Source organism: Pogona vitticeps, chromosome 9 (assembly GCF_051106095.1).
Source record: "Pogona vitticeps strain Pit_001003342236 chromosome 9, PviZW2.1, whole genome shotgun sequence".
Classification (NCBI taxonomy): Eukaryota; Metazoa; Chordata; class Lepidosauria; order Squamata; family Agamidae; genus Pogona; species Pogona vitticeps.
The window spans coordinates 26,415,058-26,433,880 of record NC_135791.1 but is presented as its reverse complement, the minus strand read 5'-3'; the positions used below and the strand labels follow the sequence as shown (position 1 = coordinate 26,433,880).

Here is an 18,823-nt window from a genome sequence, read left to right as displayed (position 1 = left end):
CCCCTGCCTCCTTTCTTCCTTCACCTCCAGTGGGTTTGCCATATCTGGGGCTGGGCCCTGAAATATCAATTTTGTACAGCATATTTGCCAGAGAAGCTGCCAATGGATGGGGTTGATTGGCCAGTGCCCGTAACATCATCCATTGCCTTCATCCCTGGGTCTGTGGCTGGCATTTCTCTTTCTAGGCAGAAAGAGGCAGGATCCTGTGCATTCTTGCTCCTTTTACAGAAGCTGCCAGTACTGGCCCCCTACTCCCAATCATCCTTCACCCCCTAGGCAATCTCACCTTGAGGGCCTCACCAGGGTCTGAGTGGTGGCACCTTGAATCTGCACCCCAAGGACCTAACCCTAAAGTTGACCCACTGTGGGTCCCAATCCTTGGCCTGATGATGAAGGAGGGACTTGGACCCTCAAGGTCTGCTCTCATCTAACGTGCTCAAACTCTGCTAGATGAGCGGGAAGCTGTGCAGAAGAAGACCTTCACCAAGTGGATCAATTCACACCTGGCCCAAGTCTCCTGCCGGATCGGCGACCTCTACACAGACCTGCGGGATGGCTACATGCTAACAAAACTTCTGGAAGTCCTCTCTGGGGAGCAGCTGGTAAGTAAAGTCCCTCAGCAGGAGGTGGGAAAGGTGGTGGTGGGTCAAATGTCCTGGTTTCCAGGGACAGAGGAGGTGGGCCTCCAACCAACGTCATCGTGCCGGTTAAATGGTGCATGCAGAAAGGGGAATGCGCTCTTATATATGGTCAGAGGCATTTCCTGCTGTGCTGGCGCCACTTTCCCAGACTATCTGCCCTTCAGAGCAGGTTCTGGAGCTTGGTTCTGTGAACTGAGAGATAACGCTGAAGGGCCCACGTGGGGTGAGCTTCATAAACACACCACACCCTTTCTGTTGGCCCTGGACTGCCCTGCACTCCCTCTCCTCTTCTCCCTCCGGAAGCCCAAACCAACCCGTGGTCGGATGCGGATCCATTCCCTGGAGAACGTGGACAAGGCGCTGCAGTTCCTGAAGGAGCAGCGGGTCCACCTGGAGAACGTCGGCTCCCATGACATTGTTGATGGCAACCACCGCCTGACGCTGGGCCTCATCTGGACCATCATCCTGAGGTTCCAGGTAGGGGCTGCCCAGCCCAGCAGGAGAGGGAAACAGGCATGGATTCTGTCCAGTCTCTGAACCTTTCCTGTCACTCGTTGAGTCTTCAAATGACTCAGATTTGGAAGCACTCTTTTAAAGTCACACAAGGAAGCCGGAGAGGGATGGACTGAGTACCTAGTCCTCAACAGGGGCATTGCTTCCCTTCTTGAGCCTTGGGGAGCCCAGGCCCATTCCGGGAATCCAGGGGCAGCCAGGATGGTTTCCAGTGCTGTCACCCAGAAACGACTGACTGCATCCTTCTGTAGAAAAGATCTGACCCATTTCTGGGGAAAGTGGCCTTCTTGCTTATGGTGCCGAGATGCAGACAGAAGCTGGCAGCTCCTACTTCCATGCGGTGCACCCTGAGATTGGCCTCATTGCCTGGAGAAGCTTAGCAATGCCCTGAGATTTTGGATACCTGTGACCTGGCAGCCGTACCACTGGCCTGACAAGCTGCCAGGTGCATCTCAGGTTTTGGCCTCAAATGGCCAGGTAACCCTAAACTTGGGAGGGGATGAGAAGCCATGCTTACAATCCTCCTCCTCACTCCCCCCCTGGTTCTCCCCCCAGATCCAGGTGATTAAAATTGAAACTGAAGACAACAGAGAGACTCGCTCAGCAAAGGATGCCTTACTGCTCTGGTGCCAAATGAAGACAGCTGGGTAAGTGGAGATGCAGTGGGACCTGGAAGCACTCTTGTACCAGCCTCCGAGCCACACATTTTATTCATGAAATAAAATATGCACATACGTGTAAAGACCGGAATGCCAAAAGGACTAATTTGGCTCTGGTGGCTTCGACCCCTTCCAGGCGGTCCTGTGCGGCGGCCTCATGCCCTGCTCTCGCTGACCCCTTTTTTCCTTCCCAGGTACCCTGAAGTGAACATCCAGAACTTCACCACCAGCTGGCAAGATGGACTGGCCTTCAACGCCCTCATCCACAGGCACAGGTGGGAAGGGCGGCAGCTGCATGGCGTCGGTCAGGCTTGCAAGACCAACGGTCACTCAGCTTGCCCGCCAGGGCCCCATGCCCGACATGCCCCTCCCAAGTCTCGATCAGGGGATGGGGCCTGTGTTTCAACAAGCAGGCTGGATTCTCTGGCAGTCATTTCCAAGTTGGGGACATTAAGTCTAATTAGTCACACCAAATGTTCATCTCGGTCTGTCTAATAATGGGTGTCACGGGGAGAAGATCTGGAAGAGGCTCGTCATGCAGGCTTGGTGTTAACAGGGGAAGGCAGGCAGCTACAGGTTTGCTTGCTTACTGCCCTCAGTAAAGTCCCCTCTTTTGTGTTTGAAATCCTAAAAGTGTGTGCAAAAGAGGGAGTTTTCATTGAATGGGCCTCTTGTTCTTCAAACTGCAGGCCAGACATCATTGATTTCAAGAAGCTGACCAAGTCCAACGCAGCCTACAACCTCCAGCAAGCCTTCAACACCGCTGAGCAGCAGCTGGGACTCATCAAACTGCTGGACCCAGAAGGTAAGGTCCTCGGCTGACCCTCCCTGGAGACCCTTTTGCCCTGGGATGAGCCCGTGGAGCGCCGTGGTCCCTGTTCCCTGCCCTGGGTCCTGGGGAAAGTTCCCCATCTTCCTTCTTGCCTTTGAATGCTTCCGCTTGTCTGTCGGCTGCTTTGCAGCCAAAGCCAGCTGTGATCTCCTTAGTCTAATCTCATCTCGCTTGATCTGCCATGATCTGATTGGTCTTAATCTGATCATCCCAACCGGGGGCCCTTTTAATATGCTTTGCTCGCTTTTAATTCCTGCTCCCAGATGTTTTACTCTCTTCCCAAGCTTCCTGACAAGCTGTTCTTTGCTAAGGCCCCTTCCAGAGGGATTCCTGCACTCGACGAAACGTGAGAAGCGTTGCCCGCACCATCGTGCATTAGAACTCCTTGCATCAAAAGAGTTTGCCCTCTTTCTAGGCACAGAACTGCAGCCTTTGCTGAGCTTCACTCTCTGAAAGCACAGCGGCCTTTTTCTGCCTGCTGCTTCAGTGCAGTTAAGAGAGTGGTTTTTCTGTCTTCCTTCTCAGCTACATTTTAAAGTTTCCCGGCGGAGGTGCTCAGTTTTCCTCACTGTAAGATTATGACCAGCAGCTTCTCACGGGATTGCCACACGCTTTTCCCAAAAGGGAGATCTGAGGACAGCCTAACCTTGAGAGGTGGAAGCTGCTCCTTCCCCTCCTTAAACACCAGCCCGGCATCTGACGTGTGCAGCCAGATGAGTCCTTGATTCCCTTTGAAGTTGTGAATCGTTGCGCCTTTTGCCTTTTTATTTTCTCTCTTCATGCCAGCGTTGCAATGGTAACACCCCTGTTTCTAAGAAGCGTAGCCCACCCAAAATGTAATCCCCACCCACACTGGATGGGGCAAGTCGAATCCAACTCAAGGCATTGAATCTCAGCGAGTTGTCCCAGATGCCAACCTGCATTTTATCCCTGTCTTCAGTGTCGGACCCCTTGTCTCTCCTTCCACGAATCCCCTCCCCATTTTCTATTCCAGATCTTAACATGGAGCATCCCGATGAAAAATCCATCATAACCTATGTGGTCTCCTTCTACCATTACTTCTCCAAGATGAAGGCCCTGGCAGTGGAAGGGAAGCGGATTGGGAAGGTGAGTCCTGGGCGGAAGGAAGGAGGGCAGGTGGATGCTCCTTGCACCAACTAAAAAGCTACAAAGCTAGCTTTGATCCATGAAAGCCAGCTGATTGTATGGTATTTTTTAGTGGTCTAATAAAGGTATCCGTCTGGATAGCTCACTGGCTTAGGTACCTGATTGTGGAGCCGGACACTGGGAGTTCAGTTCCCCACTGTGCTTCCCAAGAGAAAAGCCAGCCTGTGCAGGCTACCCAGGGAAGGACGAGTGCAAAGGACATGTGCTAAATGAGCTCTGGATGCTCAGTGAAGGCGTGAAGCTAAACCAGCTGGCCAAGAGGGTGAACCTTCTCCCACCATTCCAGGACCTGTTGTTCATGGGCCATTGACAGGGTTGACTGAAAGTCACTAGAAGATATTAATGGTTCTGGATAAATTACAAGGTGGAAGATAGGTTTTGCAAGCAAGATCTGGAACCCTTCTTGAGGACCTGCTCTACCTAAAAGCATTCCGTAGTTTCTTCCTCTGTGAGTGTGTCCGAAAGGTGGCTTCTTGCCCTCCGGGTGTTGGCTGGAGCCCCTGTTTTGTGCTCTCCCATTCCTGCAGGTGCTGGATCAGGCCCTGGAGATCGAGAAGATCATCGAGCGCTACGAGTCCCTTGCTAGTGAGTTGCTGGAGTGGATCGAGCTCACCATCACCATCATCAGCAACCAGAAGTTTGCCAACTCCTTGGCCGGGGTTCAGCAGCAGCTGCAAGCCTTCACGGCCTTCTGCACCCTAGAGAAACCCGTCAAGTGAGTGGCCACCCAGAAAGAGGTTTGGAGCAGCCACCCATTCCCTGGGATCTCAGAGCCTAGCCTTGAGACCAGGGGGTGGGGCCTTGTGATGTCACAGAGGAGAGGCAGGCAAGGTTTGGAAGGGAGACCTGCACAAAGCCGCACAAATATTATTGTGACGAGTGAGTCCTGATGCCAGCTGGGAATGGATGGGGGCCCAGTCTTTACAACCCCATGCACAAAAATAAAACCATATCTTTTTGAAGCACCACATGCTTCCGAAATTTGTTTCCTTGCCTCGAGTCCTAAGCAGGCATTGCAATTTCTCAAGTTGGTTCCAAGATCTTCAGCAGCCATTGGGCACGGCTCCTGGTGGGTGGACGCAGAGGCAGCGTCCTGAAGTGCTCTCCCTCTCTCTCTCCTGCAGGTTTCAGGAAAAGGGGAATTTAGAAGTCCTGCTTTTCTCCATCCAGAGCAAGCTCCGAGCCAATAACCACAAGCTCTACGTCCCGAAAGAAAACAAGAGTATTTCTGACATCAATAAGGTAGGAGAGGAGACACCAGGTGGATGGGTGGGAAGGCAGGGGTGGCCAGGGGCTGCCCGGGGGCTTTGGAGGACCACTCCGTGTCTCCCCCTGTTCCTTGGCCAGGCATGGACGAGGCTGGAGAAGGCTGAGCACGAGCGGGAGGTGGCCTTGCGCAACGAACTGATTCGGCAGGAGAAGCTGGAGCGGCTGGCCCAGAGGTTCGACCACAAAGCCGCCATGCGGGAGACCTGGTTGAATGAGAACCAGCGACTGGTCTCCCAGGTAATGGGAGGGCTTAGCCTCGAAGGGGCAGGGAGATGGAAGGAACACGGAGGGAAGGAAAAGGGAAAAACTGGTGTGGGTGAGAGGGGGTACCGAGGGAGGTGGCGCCAAGCCTTGGAGCAAAGGCCTTCCCCCTCCCTTCTAGAAAGCAGTGACAGGACTCAATGCATGACGCAAGAGACATCCTGGCCTAAGAAGGTTGCAGCCAGCCGGTGAGAGAATAGGTCGCAGTCACGGTAGAAATAGCGGTGGGAGTCATAAGGAGGCAAATCCTTGCTGGTCTCCCCAAAATTGTTCTCGCCACCTGCAGAAGAGGGAGGAATCACGTTTTTCTGGCCTGGAAGCCATTCCTCCAGATCTCATCTTAGGCCCCAGGCCTTGTTAGCGTTTCCTGGGGGCCCATGAAAAGCACCCTGTGCAAGCTCAGGAACCCACCTGCTGCTCTTCATGCGTCTGATTATCCTGCTCAGCTCCTGCTAAATGGTGTGACCTTCTTCCCTTCTTACCAGGACAACTTTGGCTACGACCTCCCTGCGGTGGAGGCCGCCATGAAGAAGCACGAGGCCATTGAGGCGGACATCTCCTCCTACCAGGAGCGCATCCAAGTGGTGGTGGAGCTGGCCCAGGAGATGGAGTCGGAGGGCTACTATGACAGCAAGCGCATCAACGCCCAGAAGGACAGCGTCCTGCGCCAGTGGAACCTCTTGACGGAGCTGGTCAGCGCCCGGCGAGACCGGCTGGAGCAGAACCTGGCCTTGCAGAAGATCTTCCAGGAAATGGTCTACATGATCGACTGGATGGATGAAATGCAGGTGAGGGCGCAGGGGAGATGGAGCTACAATCCAAGACAAAGTTCACTCTGAAATATCCCTGTTTTAACCTCAGTGATTCAGCAGGCCTTCCTCCTCAAGCAAACCTTCTGTTGGCACTTGCATGGATTGTGCTGCTGAGTACCCGGGTACCTCCATTTTGGGATACAACCCCTGCTTACCATTGGGCAGCCAGACATGCAGGGTGGCTGTGCACCCTCCCTCTTATGTCCATTGAGGCATCGTACCCAGCATGGCAAGTTCTGGGAGGAGCTGGCCATTTTCAACCATGGCCAGAGACAGGAGCCACAGGGACCAACCCCCCCCCAGGTCTCCACCGACCACCCCCTCGTGGCACCACCCGTTCAGGTCTCTCCCTCTGAACCTTCCCTGGCAGGCCCAGCTGGCATCCAAGGACTTTGGGAAGCATCTTCTGGAAGTGGAGGACTTGCTGCAGAAACACAACCTGCGGGAAGCCGACATCTCCGCACAGAGCGATCGCGTGCAGGCCCTCAACGTGGCAGCCCTCAAATTCTCAGAGCTGGCAGGTGAATGTTTAGCATGTATTCCCCCCCCCCGCATGCCCCTTGGCCATATGGGTGTAGGATGTGAGCTCAGGGCATCTGGGCCAAAGCCCCAAGCCCCATCGCTTGACCCAAGGAGGGATCCGAGACCTGCCTGTGTGCAAGTGAACACCTGCAAAAATGCAGGCGGGAATCTCAATGGTGCCGGTTGGTACCTGTTGTGGTTGATGGAGCAGAAGGCAAAGCAGCCAGGGAAGGGCAGAGCCACGGTGGACAGGGAAAGCTGGGGGAGGGGGAAGAGCAAACATTCACTTATAACACACAGACAAGGGAAGGAAAAGACTGGCCTTCAACGCAGCATGCCAGTCTTTTCCTGAACTGAGGGTCTTGAAATTAAACTTTACACCCAGATAGTAGAAGTGTTCTGATCTGGAGGGGGAGAGAGCTGGGCCGTGCCCTCATTGTCTGCATAAACCAGCCTTCCCTTTGCATTCTGGAGGAGGGGACACCAAGAGGTGCTTTGCAGGGGAATCTTGTTCTGGATGTTCTCTCTTCCTTGGCTTTCTCCCCTGCTCCCCTCTGCACCTCCCTCCTTTACTCCCTGGGAATGGCTTCTCCCCCTCCCCACTGCCATACAGGCTACCAGCCCTGTGACCCTCAGATCATCTGCAACCGGGTGAACCACGTCCAGAGCTGCCTGGAGCAGCTGCAGGAGCTGGCCTCCAAACGGCGCAAGGAGCTGGAAGCCTCCCGCCAGCTGTGGTCCTTCTTCCAGGAGATGGAGGAGGCCGAGGCCTGGGCCCGGGAGAAGGAGCGCATCCTGTCCTCCTCCCAGGGCTATGGCAAAGACCTGAACAGCGTGGCTAAGCTGCTCAGCAAGCATAACATCCTCCTGGGGGAGCTCGGGGGGAGGCGCTCCCTGTTGCAAACAGCCATGAGGCGCGGGGAACAGATCCTTCTGCAGAAGCGCTTCGGCCCCGGCAACATCCAGGAGAAGATCCGGGAGGTGCGGCTACGCTGGAAGAAGCTGGAGGAGCACGCGGCATCCCATCTGCAGAAGCTGCAGGAGGCCTCCAGCTTCCACCAGTTCAGCGCTGACACGGACGACCTGGTGGTCTGGCTGCAGGACACTTACCGCCTGGTCTCCAGTGACGACTTTGGCCACGACGAGTACTCCACCCGGTCACTGGTCAAGAAGCACAAGGGGGTGATGGAGGAGATTGACAAGCACCGGGGGGCTGTCCTGGCCTTGCGGAAGCAGCTGGCCACCCTGGCCCCCGACTACCACGAGCTGGTGGACGTCCAGATCCGCATTGTGGAGGTGGAGCAGCTCTACGGGGAGGTGGCCGAGGTGGCTGTGCTGCGGCGCCAGTGGCTGCAGGACGCCCTGGCTGTCTACCACATGTTCAGCGAGGTCAATGCCTGCGAGGTCTGGATCGATGAGAAGGAGCAGTGGCTCAATCGGATGGAGGTGCCTCAGAAGCTGGAGGACGTGGAGGTGGTGCAGCACCGGTGAGCAGGAAGAAGCTTCCAGTGGCCCCCAAACTTGAGTTGGACTGCCATTCTCACAAATCCTGGCTGGCACCGCTAGCAAAGAAGTGGTAGTCCAAGAACTCCTAGGTTACCCAAGGTTCTAGACTAGAGGTTCCCAAGCTTGGTCAACTGAGGTGTTCTCGGACTGCCACTCCCAGAAATCCTGGTGGCACCACTAGCAATGGCGGCTTCTGGGAGTCCAAGAGCATCTGGGGACTGAAGGTTGGAAACCACTGGTCTAGAGCAGTGGTCCCCAACCTTGGGCCTCCAGATGTTCTTGAACTACAGCTCCCAGAAGCCTTCACCACCACCTCTGCTGGCCAGGATTTCTGGGAGTTGAAGTCCAAGAACATCTGGAGGCCCAAGGTTGGAGACCACTGGTCTAGAGGAATCTTTTCACCAAGAAGTTATTCCACTGGGGGTGGGGGTGGGGCTTAAAGGAATTTGTGGCAGGCCGCTGGGGAGGTACCAAGAAGTCTGCAAAGAGGAGATGCAAGATTGTCCCACTTGCTGTGGGACAAGCTTCTAGTGGTGGGAAGCTCAGCTACTGTAGCTAGGAGAGAAACCTATGCAAATGGTGCCCCAGTATTGCCATGCCAGTTAAATGTCCAGGAAGGGGAAGGCATGGCTGATCACACTGAACGCCACTGAAAAGTCCATGGGAATCAAAAGAAAAGGCACCTCTCTGTCCAGTAGTTTCCCCCCCCCCCATCCCCTCTCCTGTCCTCTACCATGGAGACCAAGGCAATTTTTGAAAGCCAGGTCAGAAACCAGGGTCAAGAAGGGACCAGATAATCTGCTCCATCCAAGACCATTTGGAATTGATAAGGGAGGTCATAAATCTTAATATTAGGCCAGGGTGCTTCCTCAAAAATTGTACACTACATTTGGAGGCCGTTTTTCCATCTCAGCCATTATGACTTGAAGACCTCCTGCTTTCTTTCTGCTCAGGTTTGAAAGCCTTGACCAAGAGATGAACAGTCTGATGGGTCGTATCCTGGATGTCAACCAGATTGTGCAGCAGCTGGTCGATGGGGGCCACCCAAGTTCCTCTGAGGTCCGATCCTGCCAGGACCACTTGAACGGCAGGTACGAGCTGCTCTGGGTCTCACGACCCTTCCGTTATGGTTAGGGTTCATATGGAAAGAAAGAAGCAATGGGCGTGTCTTCAGACACAGAGGGGCTCTCCTTTCTTTGCAGAGCAAGGAAAGGGTCTCTAGGGGAGTAGGATACAGGCTCACAGCCTGGACCCAGCCAGGCCACTGGGCAAATAGACTATTTCATGGTGCCCCTCCTCTTCCATATTCCAGCTTCTGTGTGCCTCTGAGTTCACCACATCTCCTTCAATCTCCTCTCTTAGCCTTCGCCCCTACCCTGAGGGCTAGCCGTTGCTGCCCTGATGGTATTGGTGCATTGCCCCTGAACAGTAGAGAATGCCAACATTTTCTGAATGAAGCTGTCCCTGTCTTGCTTGTCTCTCATTGTGTCAGGAGCCGTAAGACCCCACGATGCCTCTTGCCAAGAAAAAAGCACATGCATACCCCCCATCTGTGAGAAATATGCTGCTCATGATACGCATGCAAGCCTACGCACAGCTACATGGCTGCTGTCACACACATGCCCCTTCCTTGCAAACTGCAGTGGAACTAAAATCTCTGCTCCCCACAACTCGCCAATGCATTTCTTAGCATTTTTCCCCCCAGCTAGATTGAAGCTTGCATGTAAGTTCCTGGATCAGAGGTATGCGAAGGAAAGGGAACACACACGCATCAGAACTCTCTGCTCTAGTCGCCTCTGGCTGTTCTGATCCACCAGAGGTGACCAGGCAACCCCCTGATCATAGCCCCGGTCTGACTTTGTGCTGCTTTGCTGCATCTCCCTTTCTTCCACCCTGTTGGGGGGGATGGCTAGGTGGAACCGGGTGGTGGAGTTGGTGGAGCAGAAGAAAGACCACCTCAATGCCATCCTCAAGATCCAGAACTACCTGCTGGAGTGCAACGAGATCAAGTCCCAGATCCGGGAGAAGCGGAAGGCCATCGAGTCCACCCAGTACAACAGCGGGGACTTGGGCAGCGTCCTCTCCCTCCAGCGCCGCCTCTCCACCATGGAGGCCACCCTGGTGGTCCTGGAGCCCCGGCTGATCGAGCTGCAGCAGGAAGGGGAGCTGCTGGCCAACGCCCACCCGGCCCAGGCCATGGAGATCCTGATGCAGTTTGAGGAGATCAGTGAGGAGTGGGAAGCCTTGAAGAGGACCCTCCAGGGCTGCGAGGACTCGCTCACCGTGGCCAGCAGGTTAGTTAGAGGGAGAGGGGGAATGGGGAGCAGCCGCTCGCATAAGGACAGAGGCATTTGGGTCGGGGATGGGGGGGGAGAGGGTTACGAAGCGGGAGGGGGTCCACGTTCAAATCCTCACGGGGCCGCAAACTGCCTGGGGCGACCTTGAGTTTGTCCTGCTCTCTGTTTCAGCCTCTCTTACCAGGGCCCACCTCACAGGGCTGCTGTTCCAGGATAAAGTCGTGGGAAAGAGAGCATATAAGGACAAGTTAGGGTGACCATTCAAAAAGCAGAGGATAGCAGGAAGGCAGAGGGCAGAAGCTTAATAGAGGTGGGCATTAGAGCTGGACGAGGGATGGGGATCTGGAGAGTCTTGGCCTTGTCACCAATTCATCATAGAATCACAGAATGATGGCATGGGGAAGGGGCCTCTTAAGGCCATCAAATCCAGCCCCTTGCACAAGGCAAGAACCCAGAGCAGAGCAGAGCTAGCAGAGGGTGGTCGAGTTTTCTCTTGAATGCTTCCAGCACTGGAGTGTTTACTACCACCCGAGGCTGTTGGTTCCGTTGTTCTACTGCTCTAATAGTTAAGAAGTTTTTTCCTGATCTTCAGCCAAAATCTGGCCCCCTGTCACTTGAGCCCATCCCTGCTCTCCGGGATGATGGAGAACAGATCCTGCTCCTCCTCTATAGGACGACTGTGCCCAGGGAAGATGTTCCGTGACTTTCCCTGGGTTCCCTCCTCCCTTTCCAGGTTGCAGCAGTTCATCCAGGACCTAGACACCTTCCTGACGTGGCTGGTGAAGACGCAAGCAGCCGTGGCCTCCGAGGAGCTGCCGGGCAACCTGTCCCAGGCCGAGCGGCTGCTGAACCACCACGCCTCCCTCAAGGAGGAGATCAACCGCTACGAAGAGGATTACACCAAGATCCAGGCGGTCAACGATGTCTTGGCTCTGGAGGAAGCCGACCTGCCTTACCTGTCACTCCAGCAGTGGCTGCAGAAGCTGGACGTGGGCTGGAACAAACTGCTGGAGATGTGGGAGAACCGCCGGGAAGTCCTGGTGCAAGCTCACATCTTCTTCCTCTTCCTCCGTGACGCCAAACAGGCCGAGGTCTGCTTGTATAACCAGGTAATGGGTTCAAGTGTCCTCTGTCCTGACCCCTGGGAGATGTGCTGAAAAACGAAACAAGCCCCAGAACCTCTCCGCCTGGGAAATCCAGGCATTCCACACCCAGAAAAGCAGCCTTCTGCCAATGCCCGGTTTTGTAACGCCTCCTACTTATTTTGCCTCCTCCGTCCTGGGTTCTGCTGGTGTCGAGGGAAGGGCCTCGGGTGCCCCCAGCTGCTGCTCGGTTTGTTCAGCCCGCTTCGTTTGCCTGCTGAGAAGTTCAAGGGTGGCTTTCAAACCACACAGCCAGAAGGGTTAGGAAATGGCTTGAAAACAAAATGAAACCAGAAAGCCCCAGGAAGCGGAGGTCTGCCCCTCATACCCGCTGGAGAACACAGAGCCGCCTGCCCTGTGGGCCTCCGCAGTCTGAGGTGGTCCTCGGTTGACCACCTCTGGACTTCTCCCTTTGACTTGTTTACCCCCATCAAGGGGATAAGAAGAGGAGGAAGGGAACCACCCAGGGTTTTCAAGGGTTAAATCACCCTTGTAGGTATCCATCCCGTTTCATCCAAGAAGTTAGGCATCCTTCAGTCTCGAAAGACTATGGTAACGTGCTCTGTACGGAGGACTTGGGGTATCCTCTCCAGAGCACGAAGCCTGGGCAAAACAATATGGAGGACAGGCTGTTACCCAAGCAGCAAATTCCCCCTCTCCACGTTGCTGAAATACTGTTGTCCAGTGGAAAGTCAAGAGCCCATACAACTGGTTCCAGCGACGTCGCAGGAGTTGCCAGAATAACACGAGCTGCCTCTGGGACTCCGGTTCCGGATTTTGCCTCGAGTTTAACTCCTGAAGCCTTTTCCATCAGTGGATATAGCCACAAGACAGTGGAGGTTTGAAATCGGAGTTTTCCTTCTCCTAGATGGCCTGCCTTCCCAGGGCTGATGAGCCCCACCTATCCAAAAAACAAAAAGCCATGACCATCGGATCCATAGCTAATCACAACTGATTCCCATGAGTTCTAATGCCCCATCCATCATCCTTCTGGGAAACTCAGATGTTTCGTGTTCTCAAAAACAGTTATTCTCCCATCCTGCTTTTTGTTTTTTGTTTTGTGTTGTGAGTTTTTGGAGGGGGTGGGACCTTGCATGTAGACCACCTCGCTGGGTTTCCTTTTCTTTTTACTTCTGTGTAAAATACCATGTGCTGGTTTTCCATCACCTCCCTCTGGCCGGTTGCTCAAAAGAGTCACATAATCAATTCCGGCGTCCAAGAAAAGCTTGAGCTTCATGATGACGAGGACGAGAGACCTAAAAAGACAGAAGTCTCTTTCGGTTCTGCTAAAAAGCAGATAAAGCCAGAGAGGTTGATCGATCCGCAATCTAAGCTATGTCTCACCCTGGTTGCCTCCTGGGTCTACCGATGCTGCTGCATGGAGCAGGATCCTAGGATCCGGCCTCTCCTCCTGGCATTTTAATCCCCCATCCCTTGGTAGCTTCGCAAAGCAGCCCTCGAGTGCAAATCATTCCGCCTTAGCAGATGTCAAAGGGTTTCGGGAGAGTTTGTGCCACTCCAGCGCCCAGCTGCGCATAGGCTCACGCACCATTTAATCAGCTTGGCGAGTGCTTTGCAAAGGGGGGGGGCTTACATTGAGCCCATGCCGAATGCCACACGATGGTCCAGGGGGCCTTTTGGCACCCAGTCAGGAACCAAATTTATCCAAGTGGTTTGGGAGTAGCAGGCAGGCGCTCCATCCTCGCAGCATCCCCTGGCTTTTGCCCCAGTCCCCTGGCTAGGAATCATATGCCCCCCCTCCTTGATCTGCCCTTAGGGGGCTTGGAGCCTCGTGCATCATAGCTCGGCTCCTTACACTGCAGACGGTGGTTTCCCGAAGGCCTTGGGGAGTCGTTGGCCTATTAAACGGCTTTGAAATCTATTAGCTCTCCTGCTTTCAACCAAATAACAGGTTCATTAACCAATTAAAACCCATGTTGCAGTAACTCAGGCAGATGTTGTTTGGAGGAGGCTGTTAAAAGACACCGGGCAGGCAAAGTGCTCCCATCGTTTGAGAAAGCGTGGATGATTTCTTGGAATCAAGTACCAGGAAAAAAAATCAGTTCCTGAGAGGGCAGAGCGAGAGAGGACCTACAATGTACATGCCAGGGGGAAGCCCCACTGCCAGGCTTAAAACGATCAGTAGGCAATGCCCGTGAGCCAATGGGCATGGACAGAGAGGTCTTCCTTGAGCATGGGTGGGAAGGAGAGAGGAACAGACTGAAGCAGTGCCTTCTTCATCCATGTGTGGCTTTTCAGCTCCCCCCTTCCCCATGCCACTTAATGGAGACCAGATGTAAAATGGCACAACAGAGCGTCGGAGTCAGGGTGCCCCATGGGCCATGTGGGAGGCCCCATGCCAAGCAACAGCCGTCCTGGTTTGAGTCAAGGTTTCCACTCTTGGGGGAAACCACTTGGATGGAATCTCTTGGCACTGTGGGAAATCTCACGCAGCAGAGCTGGAACTAATCCATGGGTTTCCCACCTTAACGCCTCTGCACCTTCCAAAGGAGAAGGTGTTGCTGGAGAAAATGTTAGAGAGACTAGGAGAGGCATCTCCTTTTTCAGACGAGGTGGCACAAGCCAGTCCAGTTCTGTAGAAGCTCTTGGCAGCTCCTGGCATTCTTGCATCCCATTTCTGGAAGGGATGCAACCCAATGGCTAAGTGAAACAAGGTAGAGAACACAACACATTGCATTTATATTAAGCCAGAAATCTGATCCATCTAAATCAGTGCTGCGAACTCTGGTTGGCAGCAGATGTCTCAACTTTCAATGAAGGCTTCTCTCCTTACCAAGAGTTCCCAGATATTCCACCCAAGTACTAACTACCTCTGACTCTGCCTAGTTATCCAAAACTAGATCATCTCCATGTGCACATAAAGGCATTTCCCTGGATTCAAAACTGGCAGCTGTTGAACACGACTGCCTTGGGAATGACCTGAAATCCAGAGCAGGGCAAAAAGTGGAAGGGCCAGACTTGGACCAAAGGACTTTAGGGGTGGGATTGGAGGAAACCCAGGATGCATGCAGAGAGTTATGGAATATGACCACCACTTACCACTTTGTGGAAATTGTGGATTTTATTCAGCTGTTTTCTCAGTTGGGAGTGATTTACTTGTGTCTGAGCAGGTTGTCATAGTAGGTGTGGAGTCTCATATACTTCCATTTGATGCAAGCCTGTTTTTTTTAAAACAGCTTGCAAACGGTCCTGGGATTTTCTTCTATTCCTGATTCCATTTCTTTTGTCTCCATCTCTTTCTTTTCTAACATCCAGGTCTGAGTACTGTAATATATTCCCCATAGGGCTAACCTTGAAGACAGTGTGGAAACTTCACTTAGTGCAAAATTCTGCTATATGTCTTACAGGGGGAACATATTCTAGCTACATTCAGTGCATTGGCATTCAGATTTTAAAACCCTTCACAATCTCATGACCTGGTTTATTGGGCAGATGGTGACAGAGCATACGAGTATTGTGTGTGTGTGTGTGTGTGTGTGTGTGTGTGTGTGTGTGTAGGGGTCTTCCAGCTCCACATGTTTTTTCTACAGCTGGAATGTGACCAGCCATTCCCTTCTGGGACTCTTGCAGGAAGCCACACTGGCACACGCCAAGGTGCCCACAACGGTGGAAGCTGCCGAGAAAGCCATCAAGAAGCACAAAGACTTCATGACCACCATGGACCTCAACATGCAGAAGATCACGATGGCCCTCAAGGCGGGCGAGAGCCTGATCCGTCAAGGCAACATCTACAGCGATCGCGTGAAGGAAAAAATGGAGGCCCTCCAGGCAAGGTAAGGAGGGGACAACACACTCTTGATCTGCTGGGAATCGTAATAGTAGCACAAGACATGCCCCCGTATGGGAGAAAAGGTGAAGGATTATTTATGATTCCCATAGATCTCTTCCATGGAAGGATACTTTGTCTGCCATTCCGTCCAACCAGGAGGAACTGCCATCCTTCATGGTCTCCCTCAGTAGATGGTTCTACTCATGCTCAAGGTGGGGCGCTGGGCACCTAAGTGCCAGCAGGTCAGGTGGGGAGGCACAAGGCAAATCGAAGGCTGTGCCATTGAGGAGTGTGTGTAACAGAGCAGATAAAAGGGGTTCTGCTCCCAATGCCCCCATCCACTACTCTACCAGCTCAAGTGGGCATTGGTCACCACTGGCAGCCCCCCTGGCAAAAAAAAAAAACACCAAAGAATAATACAGGGCTGTATAAATCCTGGGTCTTAGACGTACCTCACCATTAGTGAAAAGTGACATTTCAGTAATTCACCCTTCCTTGTTTTGTTAATTTTGGAGGCAGGGGGGTTAGAAGCAACGTCTTCCAATCCAAATCTTCTCTTATTTTAACCAATGCTCCTTTTTTTCATACTGTGGAAAAGCCGGGCCCTCCAGTTCTACCAACGTTTCCGGGGAAGACCGGAGCAAGCTCACAAACAGCAAATCAGTCTATAGCTGTGTGTACGTGTGTGTGTGTGTGTGTGTGTGTGTGTGTGTGTGTGTGTGTGTGTGTGTGTGTGTGTGTGTGTGTGTGTGTGTGTGTGTTCATTAACGTGCCACAGCAGATGAAGAAAACAGAGTCATATCAAGATTCAGAGGCTTGCTTTTGCTTACACTCCAAATTCAATTGACTAAAAAGCAAGGAGAGAGCAAAAGACCTTACCGATCTTTTTAGGCAGAAAAGAAGCCCTGTGGCTCGTTTGTGAACATACCTTCAACACCCCAGGGAAACCCAAGCAGTCGGCTGAGTAGGTTCCGAATGGCCACTTGCTGGAAAAAAATAAATTAAAAAGTCAGAGTGGGGAACCTTTCTTTCTCCATGGGAGACCTTCGAGAAGAAATCCTGGCTCCTTGAATAGCTGAGATCAGTCCGATAAACTTTTTTTTTTAATAGGAATTTGTCTTGAGGGTTCGAAATATTTAAGGGAGGCAGAGAAGGGGCTTGAAGTAGGAGAAAGAAGAAAGAAAAACGGTACCATATAGAGCTAATTAAAGCATCCCTTCCCTCATTAATGCCAGAGCCACTGCCATTTCTCTTTGAAGTCTCTCTTCGTGAAGGACTCAGTGCTAATTATATTTGATGTTTTAACTAGTGTCGGGTGGTTAATATATTTATCTGCCCTCGATAGATAAACCAGCTTAGTGCTGTGCTGTGCTATTATTTTAGCTTTAAGTGGGGAGGAAAGCTGAATAATATTGTTGGTATTATTATCATTATCATTATTTAATTATTGTGGTTGTTTCAAATTTCACACCAGATGCTGCATTATCTCCTCTGACATTTTATTTGGGTTTCTGGGAAGAGGTTAGTCAGCCCCACTGCTAATAAAGTCAAGTGAGCCAGCTTGTCGGGCGCCCAGACTCGCAATATCACAAACAGCTTGTTTTTGCCGTCGGTGGATTAAAAATAAAAGGCTTAGCATCGCTCAGACACACTTTGGATTTGAGGCACTACAACGCTGCCTCTGCTGTCTAGGCCTTCCTGACATGAGCTGGATTCAGTGCAATCCTCTCTCCGGGACTGCCGTACGGAAGGCCAGACTTTTCCCAGGGCCTTGTATGGGTGGGGTTTTGCCCCAGATCCTGACTGGAGAGCCAGGGCAGAAGCAAGGGCTCAGCCCCAATGCCTCTTGTTACAAACACAAATTCCCAAGGGGGTTGTTATGTCAAGTCTCTTGCCAGAAAAACAGCACCCTTGTGACATCTTAAATTTAGCAAGTATCATCCTGCATTGAGGCTACAATTCATATAAACTCTGGTATCCCCTCCTGCCCCCCCCCCCATGGATGAAAACAACTGAGCGGAAAGTGTCTAGATTAGCAAGGAAGAAGAGCAGAGGCTGAACCCTAACCATCAGGACTCACAAGGCCAGGAGAGATGGGACACCTTCATGTTTTTGCATTCCTGATTATTTTTAAGAATGTGATCAGAGTGGATGGGAAAAGCCTGAGTATCTTCTTCATTATTTTGACTGTTTCTCCAATGTGGGCCGGCCATAGACCAACCCGCTCTTCAGCAGCTCCTGTACTATCAGAAGGGAAGGAGGAAAGAGTGAACAACTCGTGTGTGTGTGTGTGTGTGTGTGTGTGTGTGTGTGTGTGTGTGTGTGTGAGAGAGAGAGAGAGAGAGAGAGAGAGAGAGAGAGAGAGAGAGAGAGAGAGAGAGAAGATGCCCTTTCAGGTTCTCACCCAGAGGCTCAGGTAGCCTCATTTCAACTCTCCTCTCCCCTCCCTCCCTCTCTCCCTTTTCTCTTCTCTTCTCTTACTTCCTTTGCAGGAGCCAGCGTAACGTAGAGGTGGCACAAGAGTGGATGAGACAACTTGGTGACCACCTGGAGCTTCAGCACTTCATCCAGAACTGCCACGAGGTACACACTGTCGCTGCTGCTGCTGCCCAGGGGAGGGGAGGGGAGGGGAAGGAAGGCTGTATTTTCATCCTTTGGGATGAAACGGATCATCTGGGATCATTTTGGCCATTCAGAGCTGTGAATTCCCATCTAGAGATTCAGATGAGACATAAACAAGCAGGACAATCCTTCCCCACCTTGTGGCATGCATCAGTCCCGCCCGGGAAACCCTCTCCTGCTTCATCCTTGTGTGTGGATAGACTGGCTCTTAGAGATTTCAGGTGCAGCTTTGCCCAAGCATCTCACTCAGCTTTCAGGGCGAGGGGCTGAAGGAACCGATGCCAAGGAGATGAAAGGAGAAGGAGACCCAAGAGCCAAGGCGTCAAGGACATGCCTCCCCACTCCAAGGGAATGATTATAGCTTCTTTTCCTCCATAGATTCAATGGCAATCAATTTCCATTTCTGTCCACACCCACTAAGCAGCCAATTTCCATTTTCTCCTAATTAAGGTGGCATTTGTGTTCCTTGCCTATGCTAAATCTGTGTGCCAGTTCCCCACCCTCTGACATCATACCCTTCCGCCTACGGGTGATTGAAGAGGGTGCTCTCTCGTGGAGGAGAGATTGAAGTGGCAGAAATAAGTCTTCTGTCCTTTCCGTCTGGGGGGCTGAGAGAGGCCACACGAGACATGAGTGTTCCTTGGTCTGCAAAAATAAAGGAGGCAGTGATCCTTAAAGTGGAAGGGTTCGAGGTAGTCTGGAGGTAGCCGGAAGAAGTGAGAAAGCAGGGTGAGGGATGCTAAGCGTGTAAGAGTGGCATTCTGAATCCCAGGCTGTGGTAATACTTTTA

At 52.5% G+C, this 18,823-nt stretch overlaps 1 protein-coding gene across 2 annotated transcripts in view; it reads left to right on the top strand.

Annotated features, from left to right (window-relative positions):
- SPTBN4 (spectrin beta, non-erythrocytic 4) overlaps positions 1-18,823 on the top strand; it is a 49,362-nt gene that overhangs the window by 6,888 nt on the left and 23,651 nt on the right. For both annotated transcript variants that reach the window (XM_072980352.2, XM_078380027.1), the window contains exons 3-19: positions 451-602; positions 945-1,118; positions 1,710-1,801; positions 2,008-2,088; positions 2,503-2,618; positions 3,640-3,752; positions 4,340-4,527; positions 4,937-5,054; positions 5,160-5,318; positions 5,828-6,130; positions 6,525-6,675; positions 7,290-8,163; positions 9,136-9,273; positions 10,096-10,476; positions 11,213-11,588; positions 15,213-15,415; positions 17,904-17,994. In XM_072980352.2, coding sequence (XP_072836453.2) covers positions 451-602; positions 945-1,118; positions 1,710-1,801; positions 2,008-2,088; positions 2,503-2,618; positions 3,640-3,752; positions 4,340-4,527; positions 4,937-5,054; positions 5,160-5,318; positions 5,828-6,130; positions 6,525-6,675; positions 7,290-8,163; positions 9,136-9,273; positions 10,096-10,476; positions 11,213-11,588; positions 15,213-15,415; positions 17,904-17,994 — 3,710 coding nt within the window. The remainder of the gene's footprint in view (positions 1-450; positions 603-944; positions 1,119-1,709; positions 1,802-2,007; positions 2,089-2,502; positions 2,619-3,639; positions 3,753-4,339; positions 4,528-4,936; positions 5,055-5,159; positions 5,319-5,827; positions 6,131-6,524; positions 6,676-7,289; positions 8,164-9,135; positions 9,274-10,095; positions 10,477-11,212; positions 11,589-15,212; positions 15,416-17,903; positions 17,995-18,823) is intronic.